General features: G+C 19.1%; 1 protein-coding gene across 6 annotated transcripts; it reads right to left on the bottom strand.

The window, feature by feature from the left end:
- Positions 1-4,462: 4,462 nt before the first annotated feature.
- Positions 4,463-20,623, bottom strand: Bm1569 (Uncharacterized protein; the record flags this gene model as incomplete). Of its 6 annotated transcripts, none has more annotated exons than XM_043075954.1 (23): positions 4,463-4,594; positions 5,056-5,115; positions 6,074-6,128; positions 6,317-6,413; positions 7,269-7,325; positions 7,421-7,494; positions 7,807-7,855; positions 9,047-9,188; positions 9,917-10,532; positions 10,880-10,943; positions 11,931-12,191; positions 12,613-12,681; positions 12,839-12,946; positions 13,342-13,391; positions 13,797-13,860; positions 14,282-14,472; positions 14,896-14,978; positions 15,635-15,784; positions 16,787-16,971; positions 18,325-18,490; positions 19,275-19,429; positions 19,731-19,797; positions 20,609-20,623. In XM_043075954.1, the coding sequence occupies 23 exons, from the start codon at positions 20,621-20,623 to the stop codon at positions 4,463-4,465; spliced, it is 2,910 nt and encodes a 969-aa protein (XP_042931888.1). The 6 variants fall into 6 exon arrangements, with proteins under 6 accessions (XP_042931888.1, XP_042931889.1, XP_042931890.1 ...); XM_043075955.1 differs by having other exon boundaries at positions 12,045-12,191; XM_043075956.1 differs by having other exon boundaries at positions 13,354-13,391.
- Between the last annotated feature and the right edge of the window lie 1,460 nt (positions 20,624-22,083).

Below are 22,083 nucleotides of genomic sequence, written 5' to 3'. Positions count from 1 at the left end.
GTGATATTTCAGTTAATTAAGTAAAATTATTTCGATTACTTTCGTTTATTGTAAGAGTTATTTGAAATAACAGAGTAAAAAACAAAGTAAAAAAAATTTAAAAAGTAAAATAAATAAATTAGTAAATAAATTGTGTACTATTTTTTTTTTGGTAAATAAAAAACAAAAAATAAAATGATATATTAATTTGATAAGTTGAAAATGTTAATTTAAATAAAAATGAATTATATACTATTTTTTTGATAAATAAAAACAAAAAATAAAGTAATATATTAATTTGATAAGTTGAAAATGTTAATTTAAAAAAGAGAAATTAAACTTGAAATAAAGCGATGATTGGTGCATTTTTTTATTTTTTATTTTTTTTTTTTTTTGCTGAAAATATTTTGATGAATTATTTGAAACAAACAAAATTTTACAATGATCTTACTCAAAAGTGCTAAATAATTTATTAAAAATTTATCAATAAAATTAATTGATACATTCACTGCTAAAGGAAATGGCTAAACAATTTAAGCTTTAATTAATTAATTAATCAAAAACAATTAATTTATGTTATTTATAAATAATCTTTTATTATGAAATTTCAAATGATATTATTTCCACACTATTTATTAATTTTCAAAATTGTAATAAAATATTTTAATTGGTTTTTTTTTTTGAAATTTATACTAAAAATTTAATGTCAATATGAACTAATAAATAAAATGTAAAATTAAAGGCCATAAAATTTTTTGTAAAATGCTAATTTTCTTCTTGTTTTTATCACTTTATTATTGTTGTTGTTGTTTTATGATAATTTAAAATAAACAAAATAAGCAAACAAAAATAAACAAAAAAAAAAAAAGAGAGAGAAAAGCTAAAAGGTAAAAAGAATTAAGGGAAAATTGTTGTACCATCGAGAAGGTCTAAAAATAAAAGGAAATGGTGATTTTGTCCTTACTCAGAACAAAATTGTAAATTTCCATCCAATTACGACAAGTTTTCCAGTTTTTGGTGACAAGGAATTTTTCGATTCAAAGTTTCTCTCTCTCTCTCTCTCTCTCCTTTTTTTTTTTTTTTTTTTCTCGCATTCATATCACATTTTTCACTTTTGTTATTTTTCTCACTGTTGCTTTTGTTGTCATTCATAATGTTATTGTTGTTTTTTTTTTTTTTTGTTGAAAATGTTGCTGTTAATGTTATTTATTATTGCTATTGTTACTGCTATTATCGTCATTATTATTACTGTTTATTATTATTGCAATTATTATTATCAATTATTATTATTATTATCATTATTTTAATATTATATTCTTCTCACTAGCTGTTACTGTTGCTTTTATTGCTGCCATTACTGTTGTTAATTGTTGTTATTGTTAATAATGTCATTGCTGTTGCTATTATTGCCATTACTGTCGTCATTGACATTATTCATTATTATTATTATTACTGTTCTCATTAGCTGTTACTGTTGCTTTTACTGTTGTCATTACTGTTGTTATTGTTGTTACTTTTGTTAAGAATGTCATTGTTGTTATTATTATTGTCATTACTGTTGTTATTAATATTATTTATTATTGTCACTATTTATTATTATAGTTGCTTTCATCAGCTGTTATTGTTGCCATTACTGCTGTTAACTATTATCATTGTTGTTAATAATGTCATTGTTGTTGCTACTGTTGTCATCACCGTCGTTATTGATATTGTTTCTTATTATTATTACTAATAATTATTATTATCATTATTATTATTGTTATCACTGTTATTGTTATCATCATCATCATTATTACTATTATTATTATCATCATCATCATCATCATCGTCAACATTATTACTATTATTATTAATTAATTATCTATAGCCATTTTTTCTCTTACTTTCTTCATATCTTTTATTTGAAGTGAACTAATGAAAAATTGAAATTTACAAAATTATGATGTATCATCACGGAATAGATTTGATAGTTTTTTTTTTTTTTTTTTAATTTCTATTAGTTGTAAATATGAAAATTACTGATAGAAAAGAATTAGAAAAAAAAAAAATGAATTATCTTTTTTTTTTTTTTTCTTCAACATTTTATCAAACATTTCGAAAATTTAATCACATTCTTTCTTTTCTTCCAAAATTTATTTCTTTTTTTTGTTGTTGCGGTCATACACGATTAGGTCACCACCGCCACCATTACCGCCACCATCACCGCCACCATCACCAAATAATAATAACAGAAACGTACGCCTACGGAATTTATTTTTCCTTGCGGCTATTCCAATACTTGCAAAAAATTGTATTTAACCTTTGAAAAATAAATCAAAAAACAAAAGAAATATAAATTGTTTTTTGTTTTTGTTTTTAAATTAAAAATAAATTTTTTTAAAATTTTTAAAAAAATTTTAAATTCTAACAAATTTAAATGAATTGAATAAGATTTGAAAGAAATAATGCAAAAAACAAAAAAAAAAAAAAAGAGTTAAGGAATAAAAAGAATAGCAACAAAAATTAATGAATATTTATTGGAAGTGAAAATTAAAATTTTGAAGAAATGATTTTTTTTTTCAAATAATAAAATGAAAAAAAACTTAGTATTAATTTTATAATAACAATCAATTTTTTTTTTTTATGATTTTATAATATTTTAATCAATTATTCTTCTTTTTTTTTAACATCAATTTTTTTTTTATAATTTTATAATATTTTAATATAATATTAAATTTATTACAAATAATTAATAAAAGCTTTTTTTCATTTTTTGCTTCAATATCTCTTTTTTTTTTTTGAAATTGCTAATATTAATTATTATCATAATTTTAAAATTATTGAATGATATTTTGAGGCTTTGTAGGAGAGAAATGCATTAATTAGTAATAATTTTATTCATTAGTAAAAATTAGTTAATAAAAAAAAGAAATTTGTTAGCATTTTCTTAAACATTTAAAGTAATAAATGTAAAATTTTGAAACATTTTCAAAAATCAATTTTATGAAACATTTCAATGAAACATTTCAAAAATCAATTTTACTCCATTCAATATTATTTAGAATAAAAAAAAAAAAAAGAAAATATTAAACGAAATTAAATAATCCAAAAATTTTCGAAATTTCATTAAATGATTTAAATCATACATTTTTCTCCTCTTACTTTTTTTTATTTTTTGAAATAATAAAGCAAATTTAACTCCACATTTTTATTTTAATTGTTAATTAAAAATAATAATAGCAATTCTTATCTTTATAAATTCAGTCCAGATGATAACTTTCAACCATAAAATCAATTATTTAATCAGTTTATCAGAAGTAATCATAGCATTCTTTGGTGATAAACTATTCAGATCAAATTTTGAAAATATGAAAAAAAATAATTGATTTTATCATTTGATTGAAATAATTTCAAACTTTTGAATTATGCTAAATTTGATAACACTAAGAATTTTTATGATAATTAGAAATCATTTGTTACATATTTTAGCATGTTCGCCTTCATTTGTCTAATTGTTCATTTATTAGTTTAAACTATTTTATTCTCTTGACCTTTGAACTTCTCTTGTAATTTTTTACGTAATTGATTTGTTTGTGATTTTATGACACTAATCACGTCACTACAGATTAGTGTCAATTTTCAAGTTAATTCAACCACATCAAATCATATCAACAATAATCCATCAATTACTGGATAAACACAAAACTTTTAGGTATGAATTTTTCTAAATAATAGCTTATATTGTTTGTTTGTTTATTTATTTATTTATTCATTTATCTATTTATTTATTTATTGGTTTATTCATTTATCTATTTATATATGGATAATAATTTATTCTAAATAATGTTTTATCGTTTTTTTTTTTTTTTTATTTATTTACTTGTTTGGTTAGTTATTTATTTGTGGATAATAATTTATTCTAAATAATGTTATATCGTTTTTTTTTTTTTTTGTTTATTTATTTACTTGTTTGGTTAGTTATTTATTTGTGGATAATAATTTATTCTAAATAATGTTATATTGTTTATTTATTTATCCTTTTATCAAATTATTTATATATAATAATTTCCGGCAAATGTATTTTAATCTGATATCATTGTTATTAATTTTGAAAAAAAATTAAATAATATATTTAAACTTAAAAACTTTTATAATTTACCATTTCAGTATAATTCTCCAGAAAAGACGCTAACATCCGGAAATTTATGGATTAGTTTATGTTTGTTTTATTTTTTTATTGTTTATGTTTGTTTTAGATTTTTTTTGAAAAAAAAAAAACCTTTATGAAATAAAAAACATAGAATTATGATAAAATATTGATTTTCCTCTCATTGCAATCTTTGTTTTTTCCGGAACAAATGAAAAGTTTCGATGGCCAAAAAAAAAAAAAAACAAACAATTAAATAAAACAAACTTTCATATTTTTTTTTTACTGTTAAATTTATTATGCTATATTCAACATTATATTTCGGAAAAGATAATCATTCAATAAAAACTGAATGAATTATAAATGATAACTTTCACTTTTCCGGTATACTTCACGATCATTTATCAGTATACGTTCCGGTTTTAGCTTTTGTTTTTCACTTAATTTACCATCTTTATTTTTCACTTGTAAATTTATATTTAATTGAATCTGAAAAAATTAATTTCAAATATTAGCAATAATTATCAAAATTGAAACTAATTTCATCTCTTTTTTTTTTGTAATTGTTTATTGTTTATTTGTTTTGTTTATTTGTTTACCTGTTTTGTTTTTTTCATCATATATTTTAAGAATATATTTTCAATTTCAAAAAATTTCATATTTCATTTCAATTTTTTATTTGTTCTGTTTTTTTTTTATCATATATTTTAAGACTATATTTCAATTTCAAAAAAATTTTTTTCATATTTCATTTCAATCAGAATTTCTTTAAAGTAAAAAAAAAAAAGAGAGAAAATCTTTTAATGTAAATTTGTAGTTAAATGCAAATTCAAAAATTTGCAAACTAATTTGTAATCTGAAAATTTGTAAAATAATTTTTGATTTAAAAAATTTTTAATTAATTATATTTTACAGTTTGCTAGAACAATTTATTAATAAATGAAACATACGGTAAGATTTTCGTCATCTTTCGATTCAATCATTATTGAAGTTCCATCTTTTTGACCATCCTAAATATTCCATTTTAAAATATCTGAACTATTTTTTAATTAAAATTCGAATATTTATTCGAATGGCTATTTTTAATTAAAATTCGAATTTGTATTCGAATAGTTATTTTTTAATTAAAATTCGAATATTTATTCGAATGGCTATTTTTTAATTAAAATTCGATTATATGTATAGAATCATTATAGAAGTTCCATCTTTTTGACCATCCTAAATATTCCATTTTAAAATATTTGAACTATTTTTTAATTAAAATTCGAATATTTATTCGAATGGCTATTTTTAATTAAAATTCGAATATGTATTCGAATAGTTATTTTTTAATTAAAATTCGAATATTTATTCGAATGGCTATTTTTTAATTAAAATTCGATTATATGTATAGAATCATTATAGAAGTTCCATCTTTTTGACCATCCTAAATATTCCATTTTAAAATATTTGAACTATTTTTTAATTAAAATTCGAATATTTATTCGAATGGCTATTTTTAATTAAAATTCCAATATGTATTCGAATAACTATTTTTTAATTAAAATTCGAATTTGTATTCGAATAACTATTTTTAATTAAAAATCGAATATGTATTCGAATAACTATTTTTAATTAAAAATCGAATATGTATTCAAATAACTATTTTTTAGTTAAAATTCAAATATATATCTATACAAATGTGTATTTCAACATTTGCCATGAAATAATTTAAAATATTACTAATTTCCAATTTCAATTTCCAACTTTTATATATGTAAATTATTTAATGAATTTCAGGTTGATAAAAGGAGTAATCTAAACTAGAAAAGTAAGCAAGCAATTTTCATTGTTATTCGAGAATTAATTACTAAAAATTTTTTATTTTTTGAAGGAAATATTATTAAAATTAAAAAAAAAAATGTTTTTATTATTCGAGAATATACTACTAAAATTTGAAAAAAAAAAAAAAGAAATCTTTGATATTACCGTAGATCCTTTTTTTTTAATTAATGTATCAGAAATTGATGAAACTTTTTTTGTCCTGAAATTAAAAAATAAAAATAAAAAAATTGAATGAAAATATTCGAGAAAAATGTAAAGAAAAGTTTTTTTTTTTTTATTATAAAACAAAGTAAATTTAAATTAATGTTGGTTTATCATCAAATTTTTCAATTTTATACTGAAATTATAACAATGTAAAATTACTTTCGCGTTGCGTAATTCACTTACGTGCTTGCTTTTGATGCTAATGGCGCTTCTATTGTTGGTACATTTGCGCCAGATGATTTTAGTGTAGTGGAAGATATGGGAATAACAATACTTTTTGCTGCAATTCAAAAAAAAAAATATATTAATAAAATAATTGAATTTCATTGTATTTCATCGAGCATAATTGACGTCCGTTATAAATTTTTCATTAAAAAATGACGTAAACGAAAGTAAAGAAATGAAAGTTAAAGTAAAACTATTGAGAGTAAAAAAATGAAAGTTAAAGTAAAACTATTGAAAGTAAAGAAATGAAAGTTAAAGTAAAACTACTGAAAGTAAAGAAATGAAAGTTAAAGTAAAACTATTGAAAGTAAAGAAATGAAAGTTAAAGTAAAACTATTGAAAGTAAAGAAATGAAAGTTAAAGTAAAACTATTGAGAGTAAAAAAATGAAAGTTAAAGTAAAACTATTGAAAGTAAAGAAATGAAAGTTAAAGTAAAACTACTGAAAGTAAAGAAATGAAAGTTAAAGTAAAACTATTGAAAGTAAAGAAATGAAAGTTAAAGTAAAACTATTGAAAGTAAAGAAATGAAAGTTAAAGTAAAACTATTGAGAGTAAAAAAATGAAAGTTAAAGTAAAACTATTGAAAGTAAAGAAATGAAAGTTAAAGTAAAACTACTGAAAGTAAAGAAATGAAAGTTAAAGTAAAAATATTGAGAGTAAAGAAATGAAAGTTAAAGTAAAACTATTGAGAGTAAAGAAATGAAAGTTAAAGTAAAACTATTGAGAGTAAAGAAATGAAAGTTAAAGTAAAACTACTGAAAGTAAAGAAATGAAAGTTAAAGTAAAAATATTGAGAGTAAAGAAATGAAAGTTAAAGTAAAAATATTGAGAGTAAAGAAATGAAAGTTAAAGTAAAACTATTGAAAGTAAAGAAATGAAAGTTAAAGTAAAACTATTGAAAATTATTACTTTGTACTGGTTGTTCTAATTCTGATTGATCTGCAAATATTTTTGACTTTTCAAACCCTAAAATTTATTTCTTTAATTTAAGAAAACAAAAAAAAAAAAAGTTTTACACTTTTTTTTTTAAATAAAATTTAAAAAAAAATTAAATTACTTACATTTTGATGGTGTTCGTATTGAGGAACTTTTAGTATCATCCGATTCTTGTGTTACACTTATTAATGATGGTACTCTAGAGAATGATTATTTATTTATTTCATTTTTTATTAAAATGATTTAGATGACTTTTAAATCTGTATTATACCAACGTACGTACGTCTCTGAATAAGTAACGTACGTTGGGTTATATTATAGGTTTTAAACGCAAATGTATGAATACAGTGCAGCTTTCTTTTTTTTTTTTTTTTCTGAACTTTTTGAATTAAAAATAAAATATGAAACATTAAAAGTTTTCTTCTTTTATTTTTGTTTTGTTTTGTTTTTGTTTTTGTTGTTTTTTTTTTTTTTTTTTTTTTTTTTTTTGAAGAAATGAAAATAAACAAACCGTTTTGCTCGAATTCGTTTAGCAGAGGTATCAAATGATTTTTTTTGTCCTAAAATTAAAAAAAAAGAAAGGAAAAAAAATTGATAATTTAAATTGGCAAAATAGGACGATAAAATCATTCGCTCAATTTAATTTTCAAAAATATTTCACTTTCAAAACAAAATAATTAATAGAGATTAAAAAAAAAAAATTTTGAAGCAAATCCGAATTTCAAATTTTTGAAAATTAAATATCAATCGATATTATTTGATAATAAAATAATTCTCATTCTTCTCTTATGCTATAGGCTAGCACTGATATTAAACTAAAGTTAATTTTAAATGAAATTAATCGAAATTATATTTTGGAAAATTAATTACTAAACTAATGAACTAATTATTTTCAAAGATTAATTACTAAAGAGCATATTAAATAGATATTTCAAAAGAAAAATTTTAAAAATTAAATATATATACGAAAAAAAAAAATTAAATACAAAAAGTTAGATATGAAAATTAGTATCATCCGATTTTTGTGTTACATATCATATCATATCACAGGAACACTTTCAAGTGACTATCATATCATATCACAGGAATACTTTCAAGTGACTATCATATCATATCACAGGAATACTTTCAAGTGACTATCATATCATATCACAGGAATACTTTCAAGTGACTATCATATCATATCACAGGAATACTTTCAAGTGACTATCATATCATATCACAGGAACACTTTCAAGTGACTATCATATCATATCACAGGAATACTTTCAAGTGACTATCATATCATATCACAGGAATACTTTCAAGTGACTATCATATCATATCACAGGAATACTTTCAAGTGACTATCATATCATATCACAGGAATACTTTCAAGTGACTATCATATCATATCACAGGAATACTTTCAAGTGACTATCATATCATATCACAGGAATACTTTCAAGTGACTATCATATCATATCACAGGAACACTTTCAAGTGACTATCATATCATATCACAGGAATACTTTCAAGTGACTATCATATCATATCACAGGAATACTTTCAAGTGACTATCATATCACATCACAGGAACACTTTCAAGTGACTATCATATCATATCACAGGAATACTTTCAAGTGATAATGTGTTGGCTAAATTATTTTTCTCAATTCAAATTAATCCTTATCATAATGGAAAAATATCAGTAGAAAAATTAAAAATTAGTAATTTCAAAGATTTAAAAAAAAAAAAAAAATTGTTTATACGAGATTTTGTTGATCGAGCTTGTAATGGGAATCTCTCAAAACGTGATGGCAATTGTCCAAAACGTGATTCAAGTGATTGAATTTCCTTTGACGTTTTCTTAGTTTTTACGTGTACTTTCTTATCAATATCTGAGAATGTTTCCTGTAATATTATTTAGTATAACTTTATTATATATGAAATAAAATTGATTTTATTGCAAAAATATTTTAAATTTTTATCAAATGTTTAATTAATGTTATTTTCATGTCTTTTTTTTTTTTACTTGAATTTACTTAAGTTTTTCTCGATGAATTTTTTCTCTAAAAACATTTTATTGTCTTTTTTTTTTTGTCACTTTTAATTATTTTTTGTTATCTGATTCAAAAATTTTCCCATTCTCTAGTTGAATTCTCATTTATTTTTATCTATTTGATTTTAAAATTAAAAGAGTGCAAAATTTATGATTCTTATATTTAACTTATTATATTTATCAATTTATCAAATATCAAGTGATTAATCCTTTAAAATAATAATTTATCAATTATAAAAATATTTTATCAGTAAAAATTTAGAAAATTTTTTTTTTTTTTCAATATATGCATTGTTATATTTTGATGGAAGTAATGATAATAATATTAGTAATAATAATGATAATAATAATAATAATGACAATAATGATAATAATGATAATAGTAATAATAATAATAACAATAATAATAATAATAACAATAATAATGATAATGATAATAATAACAATAATAATAATAACAATAATAATGATAATAATAAAGATAATAATAATAATAATGATAATGGCAATAATAATAATAATAAAAGAAATTTGGTGAAATTTAAAGAAATTAAAATTGAAAAGAAATGATGTGAAATACTTTTGATATTTGAGATGACATTAATGATTTTGAGGTGACATTTTCGCCGCTGCGACTTTTTGAGGAATGTTTAGGTGTAGCTGATATGATACTTGATGTTGGTGGTAATAAACCGTATTTTCGTTTTGGTGACATGGAATGGTGACATTTGTCGGAAACAATAGAAACATTTTTCCTTTCTTGTTCTAGTGATATTGAAGGTAATTTTAAATTCTTTGATTTAATTTCAGTTAATGAAGAACTGCTAATATGTGTCGGTTGTACGGTCGAAAATATTTTCCGTGATGAAATTTGCGTATCAGGAAAATTTCCGGTAGTTTTAATGAGATGTTGTTGTTTATCTTTTTTTGCGCTTCTACTACGATTCAATAATTCTTGCGATAATTCACATGCAGTTAATGCTGCTTGTTCATCAGTTTCAGGAAAACGTGAACTTTTTGCTGTTATTATTAGCTGATCCGGAATGCTACGAGCAGTTCGAATACCGGTTGATTTTTCATTATCATTTTTATCATCTATATTCCCGAAAAAATGCGATGATTTGTTGTATTTGGAAATTTGATCTTTAGATGTGAAATGAATGGATGGTACTTTTTGCGCATTTCTCGAAATATTCCTCAAAAAAAAAATTCTCGAAATTTTAACAGTAAATATATTTTAACATAATTTCGAAATTAATATAATTACTGAATTATAATTAATATCGAATAAATTACTGAATTCTAAAACAAACAAACTAAAATTTACTGAAATATATTATTCAGTTTAGCAAAAGAATAAATTTAAAATTTACATAGTAAAAAAAATTTATTCTTTTATAAAATTCTATCTAATAAAATTTTAAATTAAAATTAAAATGTGAAAAGAAAAATTCAAAAAATGGATAAATATAATAATTCAATTAATTATTTAAATATTCTTATTTAAAAGAAAAAAAAAAAAAAGAAAGAAACTTTAACATACTTCTTTTCATCCAACAAAGTATTATCTTTACTTATGCAAGTAGAACTGGAAGATGAAATTAATCCTATAAAAAATGAATGAATTAAAATTTTTTTGTAAAAATTTTTTAATTATAAATTTAGAATATATTTTTGAAACTAAAATAATTTAATAAATGTAAGAGACATTTCACTTATATCATTTTTAATTAAATAAAAACACAATTTTTCAATGTTAAATATTAATTTTTATTTATTTTTCTGCAATTATGTTAAAATGTTATAATTTATAATTTTAATATTATTTTAATATATGAAAATTTCTTTTTTTTTACAAAAAAATTTCATAAAAAAATATGAAATAAAAATTATAACAATAATGATAATAATATAACCTTTCGGCATGAAGTAAAAATTACAATGATAATAAACAATTAATAATAATAATAATATAAATAATAATATAACCTTCAGGTATAAAATTAAAATTATAATAATAGTAATAATAATAATTAATGATAATAGTTAATAGTAATAATAATTAATAACAACAATAATAACTAATAATAATATAAATAATAATATTAATATAATCTTCCGGTATAAAATGAAATTATAATAATAATAATAATAACAATTAATAATAGTAATAATATAGCCTTCCGATATAAAATAAAATTATATTAGTAATAATATATAATAATAATAACAAACAATTGATAATAATTAATAATACTTAATAACTAATAAAAATAATAATATAACCTTCCGTATGAGATAAAAATTATAATAATAGTGATAATAATATAATAATAATAATAATAATATAATAATAATAATAATAATAATAATAATAATAATAACAAACAATTGATAATATAATAATAATAATAATAATATAACCTTCCGTATGAAATAAAATTATAATAATAATAAAAAACAATTAATAATAATAATAATAATATAACCTTTCGGTATGAAATAAAAATTACAATTATTACAAAAATTACAATACTTCCGGAAAGTTATATTATTATATAATAATAATATAACTTTCCGGAAGTATTACCTACCCATTTCAGAGCTATCAGGAAGACATTTTTGTAAATGATTTCGTTTAGATGAAAATAAGGATGCAAAAGAATGAATCGGTGATGAATAAATGGGTCGAAATGAGTTAGACAAACGAGCTGTCTTCAGCGTGGTTGGATATGAAATTTGATTCATTTTTGAATTTGAATCGATTGCTTCATTTGATGATGAATGCTTTGCTTTGTTTGCAAATGAAATGGATTCTTTGAATTGTTTTGATTCATCTTGATCTGCTAATTGACCTGTTAATGAGTTATCACTTATGATAATTTCTTTTTTTCTCTTGATTTGCTTTTTAAAAAGGAGAAAGAGAAAGAGAGAGAGAGAGAGAGAGAGAGAGAGAGAAAGAAATCAAACAATTAATTTTAATATTTTATTTGATTTAAACAAAAAAAAAAAAAAAAGTCTAATAAAATTTTTAATTACAAACTAAATTTTTATCTATCATATTGAAATTATCATATCATTTAATGCTATCACAATTCCTCTATTCTTGAAATTTTGAATAATCGTAAAAATATTCGCTAAAATAAAACTTTTAAAATTTTTATCATTTTACTCATTATTTTTGCACTACTGGATAAATTAATTAATTAATTATTATAGTTAATTAATTAATTAGTTAATTATCGATCGAAACTTTAACAATTAATCAGTAATCACTTTGTTTCGGATTTTTTGTACTTTCTGTGCTAATTGATTGTCCGGTACGTAGTGAATCAGAATGAGCTTCTAAACAGTAAACGTTTTTTTTTTTCTGTAACAAAATCCGGAATAACAAAATTTCTATCCGTTATAAATTAGTGCAATGAATTTAAAACTTTTTTTTTTTTTCTTTTTTTGTTTTCAATTGGTATTCAAGAAAAAAAAAGAAGTTAAAAAGTCTAACGTAATGCATAATCAATCGTTTCCGGATTTTCCGGTTTTGAAGTGTTACGTAACGGACGTGAAGTATGTAATTCAGCATTCAGGAAAGCTTCAGTAGGTGATTTACCAACTGAAATTATTCCTTTATAGCAATTTTTTTTTTCATTTAATTATTTACTTTTAATTAATTAATTAAATAATTAATTACTTTTATCTTATTTAATATAGTATAAATTTATAAAAAGTAGATTAAAATATTGTTTATCAAAAAAATAAAAATATTTTTGAATTATATTTAGATATTTTTTTTTGTTCTTGTTGTCTCATTTTAATATGCTAAAATTATTTGAAATTTATTTTAATTAAATTATTGAATTAACAATTGTGAAAAAAAAAATAGAGAATTTAATTTTTTTTACTAAAAAAAAAAAGCCAATTAAATTTTTTAATTTATTTATTTGCATTTTTTTTTTGAAATCACATATAAATTGAAATTTAGCAATAAATAGTAAAAATAAGTAAAACCTTTTAACTTACGATGCTTTGTACTCTTTGCAATTTTCCTAGCCTTAGACCTGTTAAATTTTTAATTTAAAATTTTCAATTAATTATTTTAATTTTTGATAATTTCTAAAATCTACTATATTCATTGAATATTTTCATTTCTTCTCTTTATCAAATGAAATGAATGTCACTGTAAGAAATGAATATTTTTTAAATAATAAATTTAAATTACTTAATCTAACTTATGGAATATTTTAAATAATAATTTTAGTAGATTTAAATTACTTTAAATTACTTAACATAGCTTTTTTGGTTAATTTAAAAATTAAATTTATTTCATTTATTTTATCTGATATTAAACATTTTATTTTCAGATTAAATAAAACTTTTAGAAATAATTTTATTACTTTGAAGAAGGTTAATTAAAAGTAAAATATAAGAGATGAGATTATTTACCCAGATTAAATTATACCTACCCATTAATTGATGGTGAATGTCGAATAATCTGAAATTTGTCAAATGTTTTGACAATACCACGATCTAAAAGAAATAATATTTGTTTAATTTTTTTTTTAGCAATAATATAAAATTTTTTTTTGTAACAACGTAATTAGAACTACGATATTTGGTTATTTATTTTTATTTTTTAATTTTTACTTATTTTTATTTTTTATAACTTCTTAATTAGAACTAAGATATAATTAGGGTTGTATTTAATTAGGTTTGTTTATTTATTTATTTTCTTTTGTTAAATTCATTTTATCAAGAACGATAATCTAATGAGATCATTATTTCAATCATTTCAAATGATCAATCATTTCAAAAGATCAATTTATTACTGATCAATCATTCTAATTGATTCGATCGATTGATCTTTGAAATATTCGAGTTGCTTATTTCCCAGCAACTTTTGTTTTTTTTGAATAATAATTGTAAAGCAAAAAAAATAAAATAAAATTACCTTCATTAATTATATCAGATGAACCAATTGCTGTTTGTAAATTTTCTTCCATTTTGTGATCTTTTTTATCAACCGGTTCAACCGGATGATAAAATACCTGTTCGGCTGAACCACTACTTAATCTTGTAAAATCTGTCCTAATAGGTGGCTCTTGTAAAACAAGCATTTTTGGTTTTCCAATATTTGATGGTCTGAAAAAAAAAAAAAATTTTTTTTTACCTATAAATTATTTATAAATTACTAAAATTTAAATTCCAATTTTAAATTTGATAAGATGAGAGTGAGAGTGAAATACTGGTAAAGTTTAAAATTTGTAAAATTTTAACTTGTAAATATGAAAGATTATATTTTGTGATATAATTATTCAAATGATAAAAAGTTATAAATAAATATTGATAATAATCATTTATATTTCGTTGCTTATCAGTGTTTGTTGATAAATATTGATAACAATAACTTATATTTCATTAATTATCAGTGCTTTTTTTCTCCAAATAATTTATAAATTTTTTTATTTAAATTATTAAAGTTGTTGTTTTTTTTTTTTTTTTTTTTTTTTTTTTTGTTACATTAATGATTTTAAAAGATTTAAATTAAAAAAAAAAAAGACTAACACAGATTCAGTAATACTACTTGGAGTAGAAATAGTCTTATCAGTGACATAATTTCGTTCTTCGTTTAATGAAAAATTATAAAACTGTAAAGTATATTAATTAATTAATTAATTAATTTACAATAATAATTTTTCTATTGTTTACATTTTAAAGAAGAATTGTTAGTCAATTTTTAATAATTCTAATCAATGAAAAATTTAAAATAATTCTATGAAATGATTTTAATCTTGTTGTTTTGTTGTAATATGATAATGATTAATTATCAATATGAAATTATCAATTACAGTTTTCATAAAGTTTTCATAAAATGAAATTAAAAAAGAAGCACTAAAATATTATATTTCTTATCAATGATAATTTTATTATGTCTTAAATTTTATCATTTATTAAGCTTAAGATCATGATAAAATGTAGCTTAATAATGATGATAAAATATAATTAGCAATGATTCTTATCTTTTGATTTGTAATATGATAATGATTAATTATCAATATGAAATTATCAATTACAAATTAAATATTTTTCATAAAATGAAACAAAGAAAGGCTAAAATATCATTTTTTATTTTATCAATGATAATTTTATTATGTCTTAAATTTTATCATTTATTATGCTTAATAATCATGACAAAATATATTTTAGTTTAATAAATAATAGTGTTTAATAGTGATAAAAATATGATTAGCAATGATGATAACAATGTTTGATAATTGATAAGATAATTTCATATAATTTGTACCTGTTTTTTAAACGAAGGTTTAATTTCAATTAGACGTTTGATAAGCATCACATTATAGCCTATAAGAATATCTTCCTGATATTTGATTGGTATTTGATCTTTCTTATTTTTTGGTAACACTGATACCTTTCGAAGAAATGGTACAACCGCCTGTTAAAAAAAGTAAAAATTTTAATCAAAATTATTAATAAATAAAGTAAAACATAGATGTATACAAAGGTAAATGAATTTTAATAATTAAATTTTAATTAAACTTAAATTATATCTAAGTTAGTGATAAATTGATAAATCAAACTAATCGACAAATACCTTGAGTATAAGTAAATCATCACTGATAATGTTTAGGGTAATAAATAAAGTAAAATATAAGTGTATAATGGAAAGTACAAAGGTAAATTAAATTTTAATTTAAACTTAAATTATATATAAGTCAGTGATAAATTGATAAATTTCAATTTAAACTTAAACTATATCTAAGTTAGTGATAAATTGATAAATCAAACTAATCGGCAAATAAGCATAATATAAATTTTCATATGTGTCTTGGATATAAGTAAATCATCACTGATAATGTTTAGGGTAATAAATAAAGTAAAATATAAGTGTATAATGGAAAGTACAAAGGTAAATTAAATTTTAATTTAAACTTAAATTATATATAAGTCAGTGATAAATTGATAAATTTCAATTTAAACTTAAATTATATCTAAGTTAGTGATAAATTGATAAATCAAATTAATCGACAAATACCTTGAGTATAAGTAAATCAATACTGATAATGCAAAATAAACAAATAAAAAAAAAAAAAAAAAACTCTTCACAATTAAATAGTTCATTTAAAATGGTAGTAAAATTTAATAAAATATTCAAAATTTTAAAATGTAGTAATTTTAGTTATACATTCTTTTATATTTCAATAATAAACTTTTAACATCTAATTTTATTTCAAATTTATTATTATGACGACAAAAATTAACTAATTATTAATACGAAATGTCCAATTCAAAAAAAAAAATTTATACAAATGAAATATTTTAATTTAAATTAAATTCATTTTTAGCTGAATAATTTTCTCGCCTTTTTTTTTTCTCTTGCATAAAATTTTAAAATAATTTAAAAATAGTAATAATTAATAAAAAAAAAAAAACGAACAATTTCAGGTTTTGCAGTACTTCTATCAGCACGAAGTTCAATTTCTTCGTATATTTTATAACTACCGCTACTATCATAAATTGTATTTTGAAATGCTGTAATTACCAATGAACCAATTAAATTAAAAATTGGTATTTTAAAAATGGTAGCTTCCGATTTTGATTTACGAATTGGTTTAATTTCATCTGAAAAAAAAAACATTTCATATTAAAATTTACATCAAATATACAGTTTATATGGAAAAATTGAATTTTTTTATTAAATTGATAATTATTTTAAGATTATCTAGTATAGTAATTAAATTATAAACATGAAATTAAAAATAAAATATTACAAAATTAACTGTTAAACTAATTCTTCTATTTAATTAGTATCGCTTTTTTTTTTTTTTTTTTTTTTTTACAATAACTAATTGATAAAGATAAGTGATAAGATAAGAAATTGAAAAAAAGAAACTTTTTTTTTATCAAATTGATAAATATATTAAGATTATCTAGTATAGTAATTAAATTATAAACATGAAATTAAAAATAAAATATTACAAAATTAACTGTTAAACTAATTCTTCTATTTAATTAGTATCGCTTTTTTTTTTTTTTTTTTTTTTTTACAATAACTAATTGATAAAGATAAGTGATAAGATAAGAAATTGAAAAAAAGAAACTTTTTTTTTTATCAAATTGATAAATATATTAAGATTATCTAGTGCAGTAATTAAATTATAAATATTAAATCAAAATTAAAATATTACAAAATTAGCTGTTAAACTAATTCTTCCATTTAATTAGTAATTAAACCAAAAGAAATGAAAATTGCATTTTTCATTTCTTTTTTTTACAATAACTAATTGATAAAGATAAGTGATAAGATAAGAAATTGAAAAAAAGAAACTTTTTTTTTATCAAATTGATAAATATATTAAGATTATCTAGTATAGTAATAAATTATAAACATTAAATTAAAAATAAAATATTACAAAATTAACTGTTAAACTAATTCTTCTATTTAATTAGTATTTTTTTTTTTTTTTTTTTTTTTTACAATAACTAATTGATAAAGATAAGTGATAAGATAAGAAATTGAAAAAAGAAACTTTTTTTTTATCAAATTGATAATTATTTTAAGATTATCTAGTGCAGTAATTAAATTATAAATATTAAATCAAATTAAAATATTACAAAATTAACTGTTAAACTAATTCTTCTACTTAATTAGTATCTTTTTTTTTTTTTTTTTTTTTTTTTTTACAATAACTAATTGATAAAGATAAGTGATAAGATAAGAAATTGAAAAAAGAAACTTTTTTTTTATCAAATTGATAATTATTTTAAGATTATCTAGTGCAGTAATTAAATTATAAATATTAAATCAAAATTAAAATATTACAAAATTAGCTGTTAAACTAATTCTTCCATTTAATTAGTAATTAAACCAAAAGAAATGAAAATTGCATTTTTCATTTCTTTTTTTTTACTAATTGATAAAGATAAGTGATAAGATAAGAAATTGAAAAAAAAAAAAAAAGGAAAAAAGCAAACCATTTTCGTCGATCATTTCAGCACCACCAAATTTCACTAATTCTTTGGTATTTGCAACCGATTGTAATTTGATTTTAGATCGATCAATTTCCATTTTTCGATCAATTCTTACATAATCATTACCAACACGAACAGCTTGTACCGTTATTGGAATATTTTTTGTAGTCTGATAAAAATTTTTGCAAAAAAAAAAATTTATTAAATTTAAATTTAAAAATTTAAAAAATTAAATTAAAAAATAAGCAATAAATTGTTTACAATTTTTTTTTGTGATTTATTTCGTTTATTTTTTATTTTTAAAAAGAGCAATAAAATATTTGCAAATATTAATTTATTAATTTAAATTATATTATAATAATTAAACAATTTCCAAATCATATAATCATAGAAGAATATCAGAAAAAGAAATGGTTTTTTTTTTTTTTTTTTTATAAATTGCTGATAATTTATAATTATTATAGAAATTAGTTATAATTGTAAATAATTTAATTTAATTACATAAAATTTTAGTATTATATTTAGTATTTAATTAACAGATATTTGAGGAAATATTACCGTTGGAAGAGATTTTAGAATTTTAGGTTTTATATTAATTAATAATTTCCAAATCATACAATCATAGAAGGATATCAGAAAAAAAAAAGCTTAAATTTTGTAGAAATTAATTATAAATACAAATAAGTTAATTTAATTACGCATAATTTTAGTATTATATTTAGTATTTAATTAACAAATATTTGAGCAAATATTACCATTGGAAGAGATTTTAGAATTTTAGGTTTTATATTAATTAATAATTTCCAAATCATACAATCATAGAAGGATATCAGAAAAAAAAAAAGCTTAAATTTTGTAGAAATTAATTATAAATACAAATAATTTAATTTAATTACGCATAATTTTAGTATTATATTTAGTATTTAATTAACAAATATTTGAGCAAATATTACCGTTGGAAGAGATTTTAGAATTTTAGGTTTTATATTAATTAATTCTTTGCTTGGATATTTTACACCTGAACCATATAATTCTAATATTTCATCAATAAATAATTTATCCATTAATCGTCCATCAATTTTTTGTATTGTTTGCACTCTTACTGGACCTAAAATTTATTACAAATTAATTTTGATTTTTAATTTTAAAAATATTTAATTAAATTTGAAAATGTTTGAAAGTAAATTTTTGGAAAATGAAAAATTTGAAAAGGTAAAAAAAAAAAAAAAAAAGAGAGAGAAAGAAACAATCAGAAATTATCGTTTCAAATTTTTATAAGCAATTGCTAGAAATAAAATTAATGAATTATTTTATGAAAAACTTTTGAAAACAAAAAACAAACAAAATGAATAAAAAAAAAAAAAATGTTAGCTAAAATTAATTTTATTAAAATTAAAATAATAAATTACCAATGATAAATACATGTGGTGCAGCAATAGATGATGAACTTGTTTGTGGTTCAATATTTTGTGCATTCTATAAAATAATTTTTTATCTTATCATTTTTATCAATTATTATATTTATCATAATTGTTTTGTTATCATATAATCAACCAACAAAAGTTAAACTTTTTTGATTTATTAATTTGAATAAATAAAAGTTAAACTTTTTTAATTTATCAAATTTGAGTAAATAAAATTTATGTCATCATTGTTATCAATTATTATATTTATCATAATTGTTTTGTTATCATATAATCAACCAATAAAAGTTAAACTTTTTGATTTGTTAAAATTGAATAAATAAAAGTTTAATTTATGTTATCATTTTTATCAATCATTATATTTATCATAATTCTTTTGTTATCATATAATCAACCAATAAAAGTTAAACTTTTTTGATTTATTAAATTTGAATAAATAAAATTTATGTTATCGTTTTTATCAATTATTATATTTATCATAATTGTTTTGTTAACATATAATCAACTAATAAAAGTTAAACTTTTTGATTTGTTAAAATTGAATAAATAAAAGTTTAATTTATGTTATCATTTTATCAATCATTATATTTATCATAATTATTTTTGTTTTTATCATATAATCATTTTGAACCGATAAAAGTTGAACTTTTAGATTTATTAAAATTTGAATAAATAAAAAAAAAATAATAATTATGTTATCATTTTTATCAATTATTGTATTTATCATAACTGTTTTGTTATCACATAATCAACTAACAAAAGTTAAACTTTTAAATTTATTAAATTCCATCATATAACTGATAATTATTATCTGATTAATTAATTATTGCTAATTAAGAATAATTTAAATGAATTATACATACTTTTAGGCCTTGCATTGAATGCCGCATAAATTGTTGATTTGTTTGTAACAATGAATCAAAAAATATTTGAAAATTTTTTTTTTTTTTTTAAAAAATATTATATGAATGAAAATAGATGATAAAAAATTTTTAGGTACAAATGATATCACTGATAATGATAATATTAATATCGTAAAAATTGAAAGTAATTTCAATTCAAAAAAAATTTTTTTTTTCTTTTTTAAGAAAAAAATAATTTAGATAATTCTTTAAAAAGTAAAAAAATAAAACAAAAAACAAAGACAATTAAAATATTGAAATGAAAAATTTAAATTGTTGAAAATTTTTTTTTTCTTCTTTTTGAAATAATTCTTACCAGCACTAAAACAACGAATGATAGAGGCCGTTTTTGTTTGAACTTTTTGCGCATTTGGCGTAATTGACTCAACACTTACTCTGAACGATGAAATGAAATGAAATGAGCATTTGAAAAAATAGACATTTTACTAACTTCTTTTTCTCAAAAAAATTTTTCACAAATTATATTTTAAAATTTAACAAATGAAATTTGCAATTAGAATTTTTAGCTAAAAAAAATTACAGAGAGAATTTTAGAAATGTTAGCAAAAATTCTTAAAATTATAAAAATGCTTAATTATTTAGCATCAAATGATTACAAAATGTTAATCTTTCTGATATGAATGATTTATTTGAATTTATTAATTTAAATCATTTAGAAAAATTATTAATAATATAGCTAATTTAATTTATCAATTTTAATCATTTAGGAAAATTATTGATAATATAGCCGATTTAATTTATCAATTTAAAATATTTAAAAAACTATTGATAATATAGCTAATTTAATTTATCAATTTTAATCATTTAGAAAAATTATTGATAATATAGCCGATTTAATTTATCAATTTAAAATATTTAAAAAACTATTGATAATATAGCTAATTTAATTTATCAATTTTAATCATTTAGAAAAACTATTGATAATATAGCTAATTTAATTTAAAACATTTAAAAAGTTATTAATAATATAGCTAATTTAATTTATCAATTTTAATCATTTAGAAAAATTATTGATAATATAGCCGATTTAATTTATCAATTTAAAATATTTAAAAAACTATTGATAATATAGCTAATTTAATTTATCAATTTTAATCATTTAAAAAATTATTGATAATATAGCCGATTTAATTTATCAATTTAAAATATTTAAAAAACTATTGATAATATAGCTAATTTAATTTATCAATTCTAATCACTTAGAAAAGTTATTAATAATATAGCTAATTTAATTTAAAACATTTAAAAAGTTATTAATAATATAGCTAATTTAATTTATCAATTTTAATCATTTAGAAAAATTATTGATAATATAGCCGATTTAATTTATCAATTTAAAATATTTAAAAAACTATTGATAATATAGCTAATTTAATTTATCAATTTTAATCATTTAGAAAAATTATTGATAATAT

This window comes from Brugia malayi, assembly GCF_000002995.4.
Source record: "Brugia malayi strain FR3 genome assembly, contig: Bm_v4_ChrX_scaffold_001, whole genome shotgun sequence".
In the NCBI taxonomy this organism is placed as follows: Eukaryota; Metazoa; Nematoda; class Chromadorea; order Rhabditida; family Onchocercidae; genus Brugia; species Brugia malayi.
The sequence above is the reverse complement of the archived record's forward strand: the minus strand, read 5'-3'. Positions and strand labels throughout refer to the sequence as shown.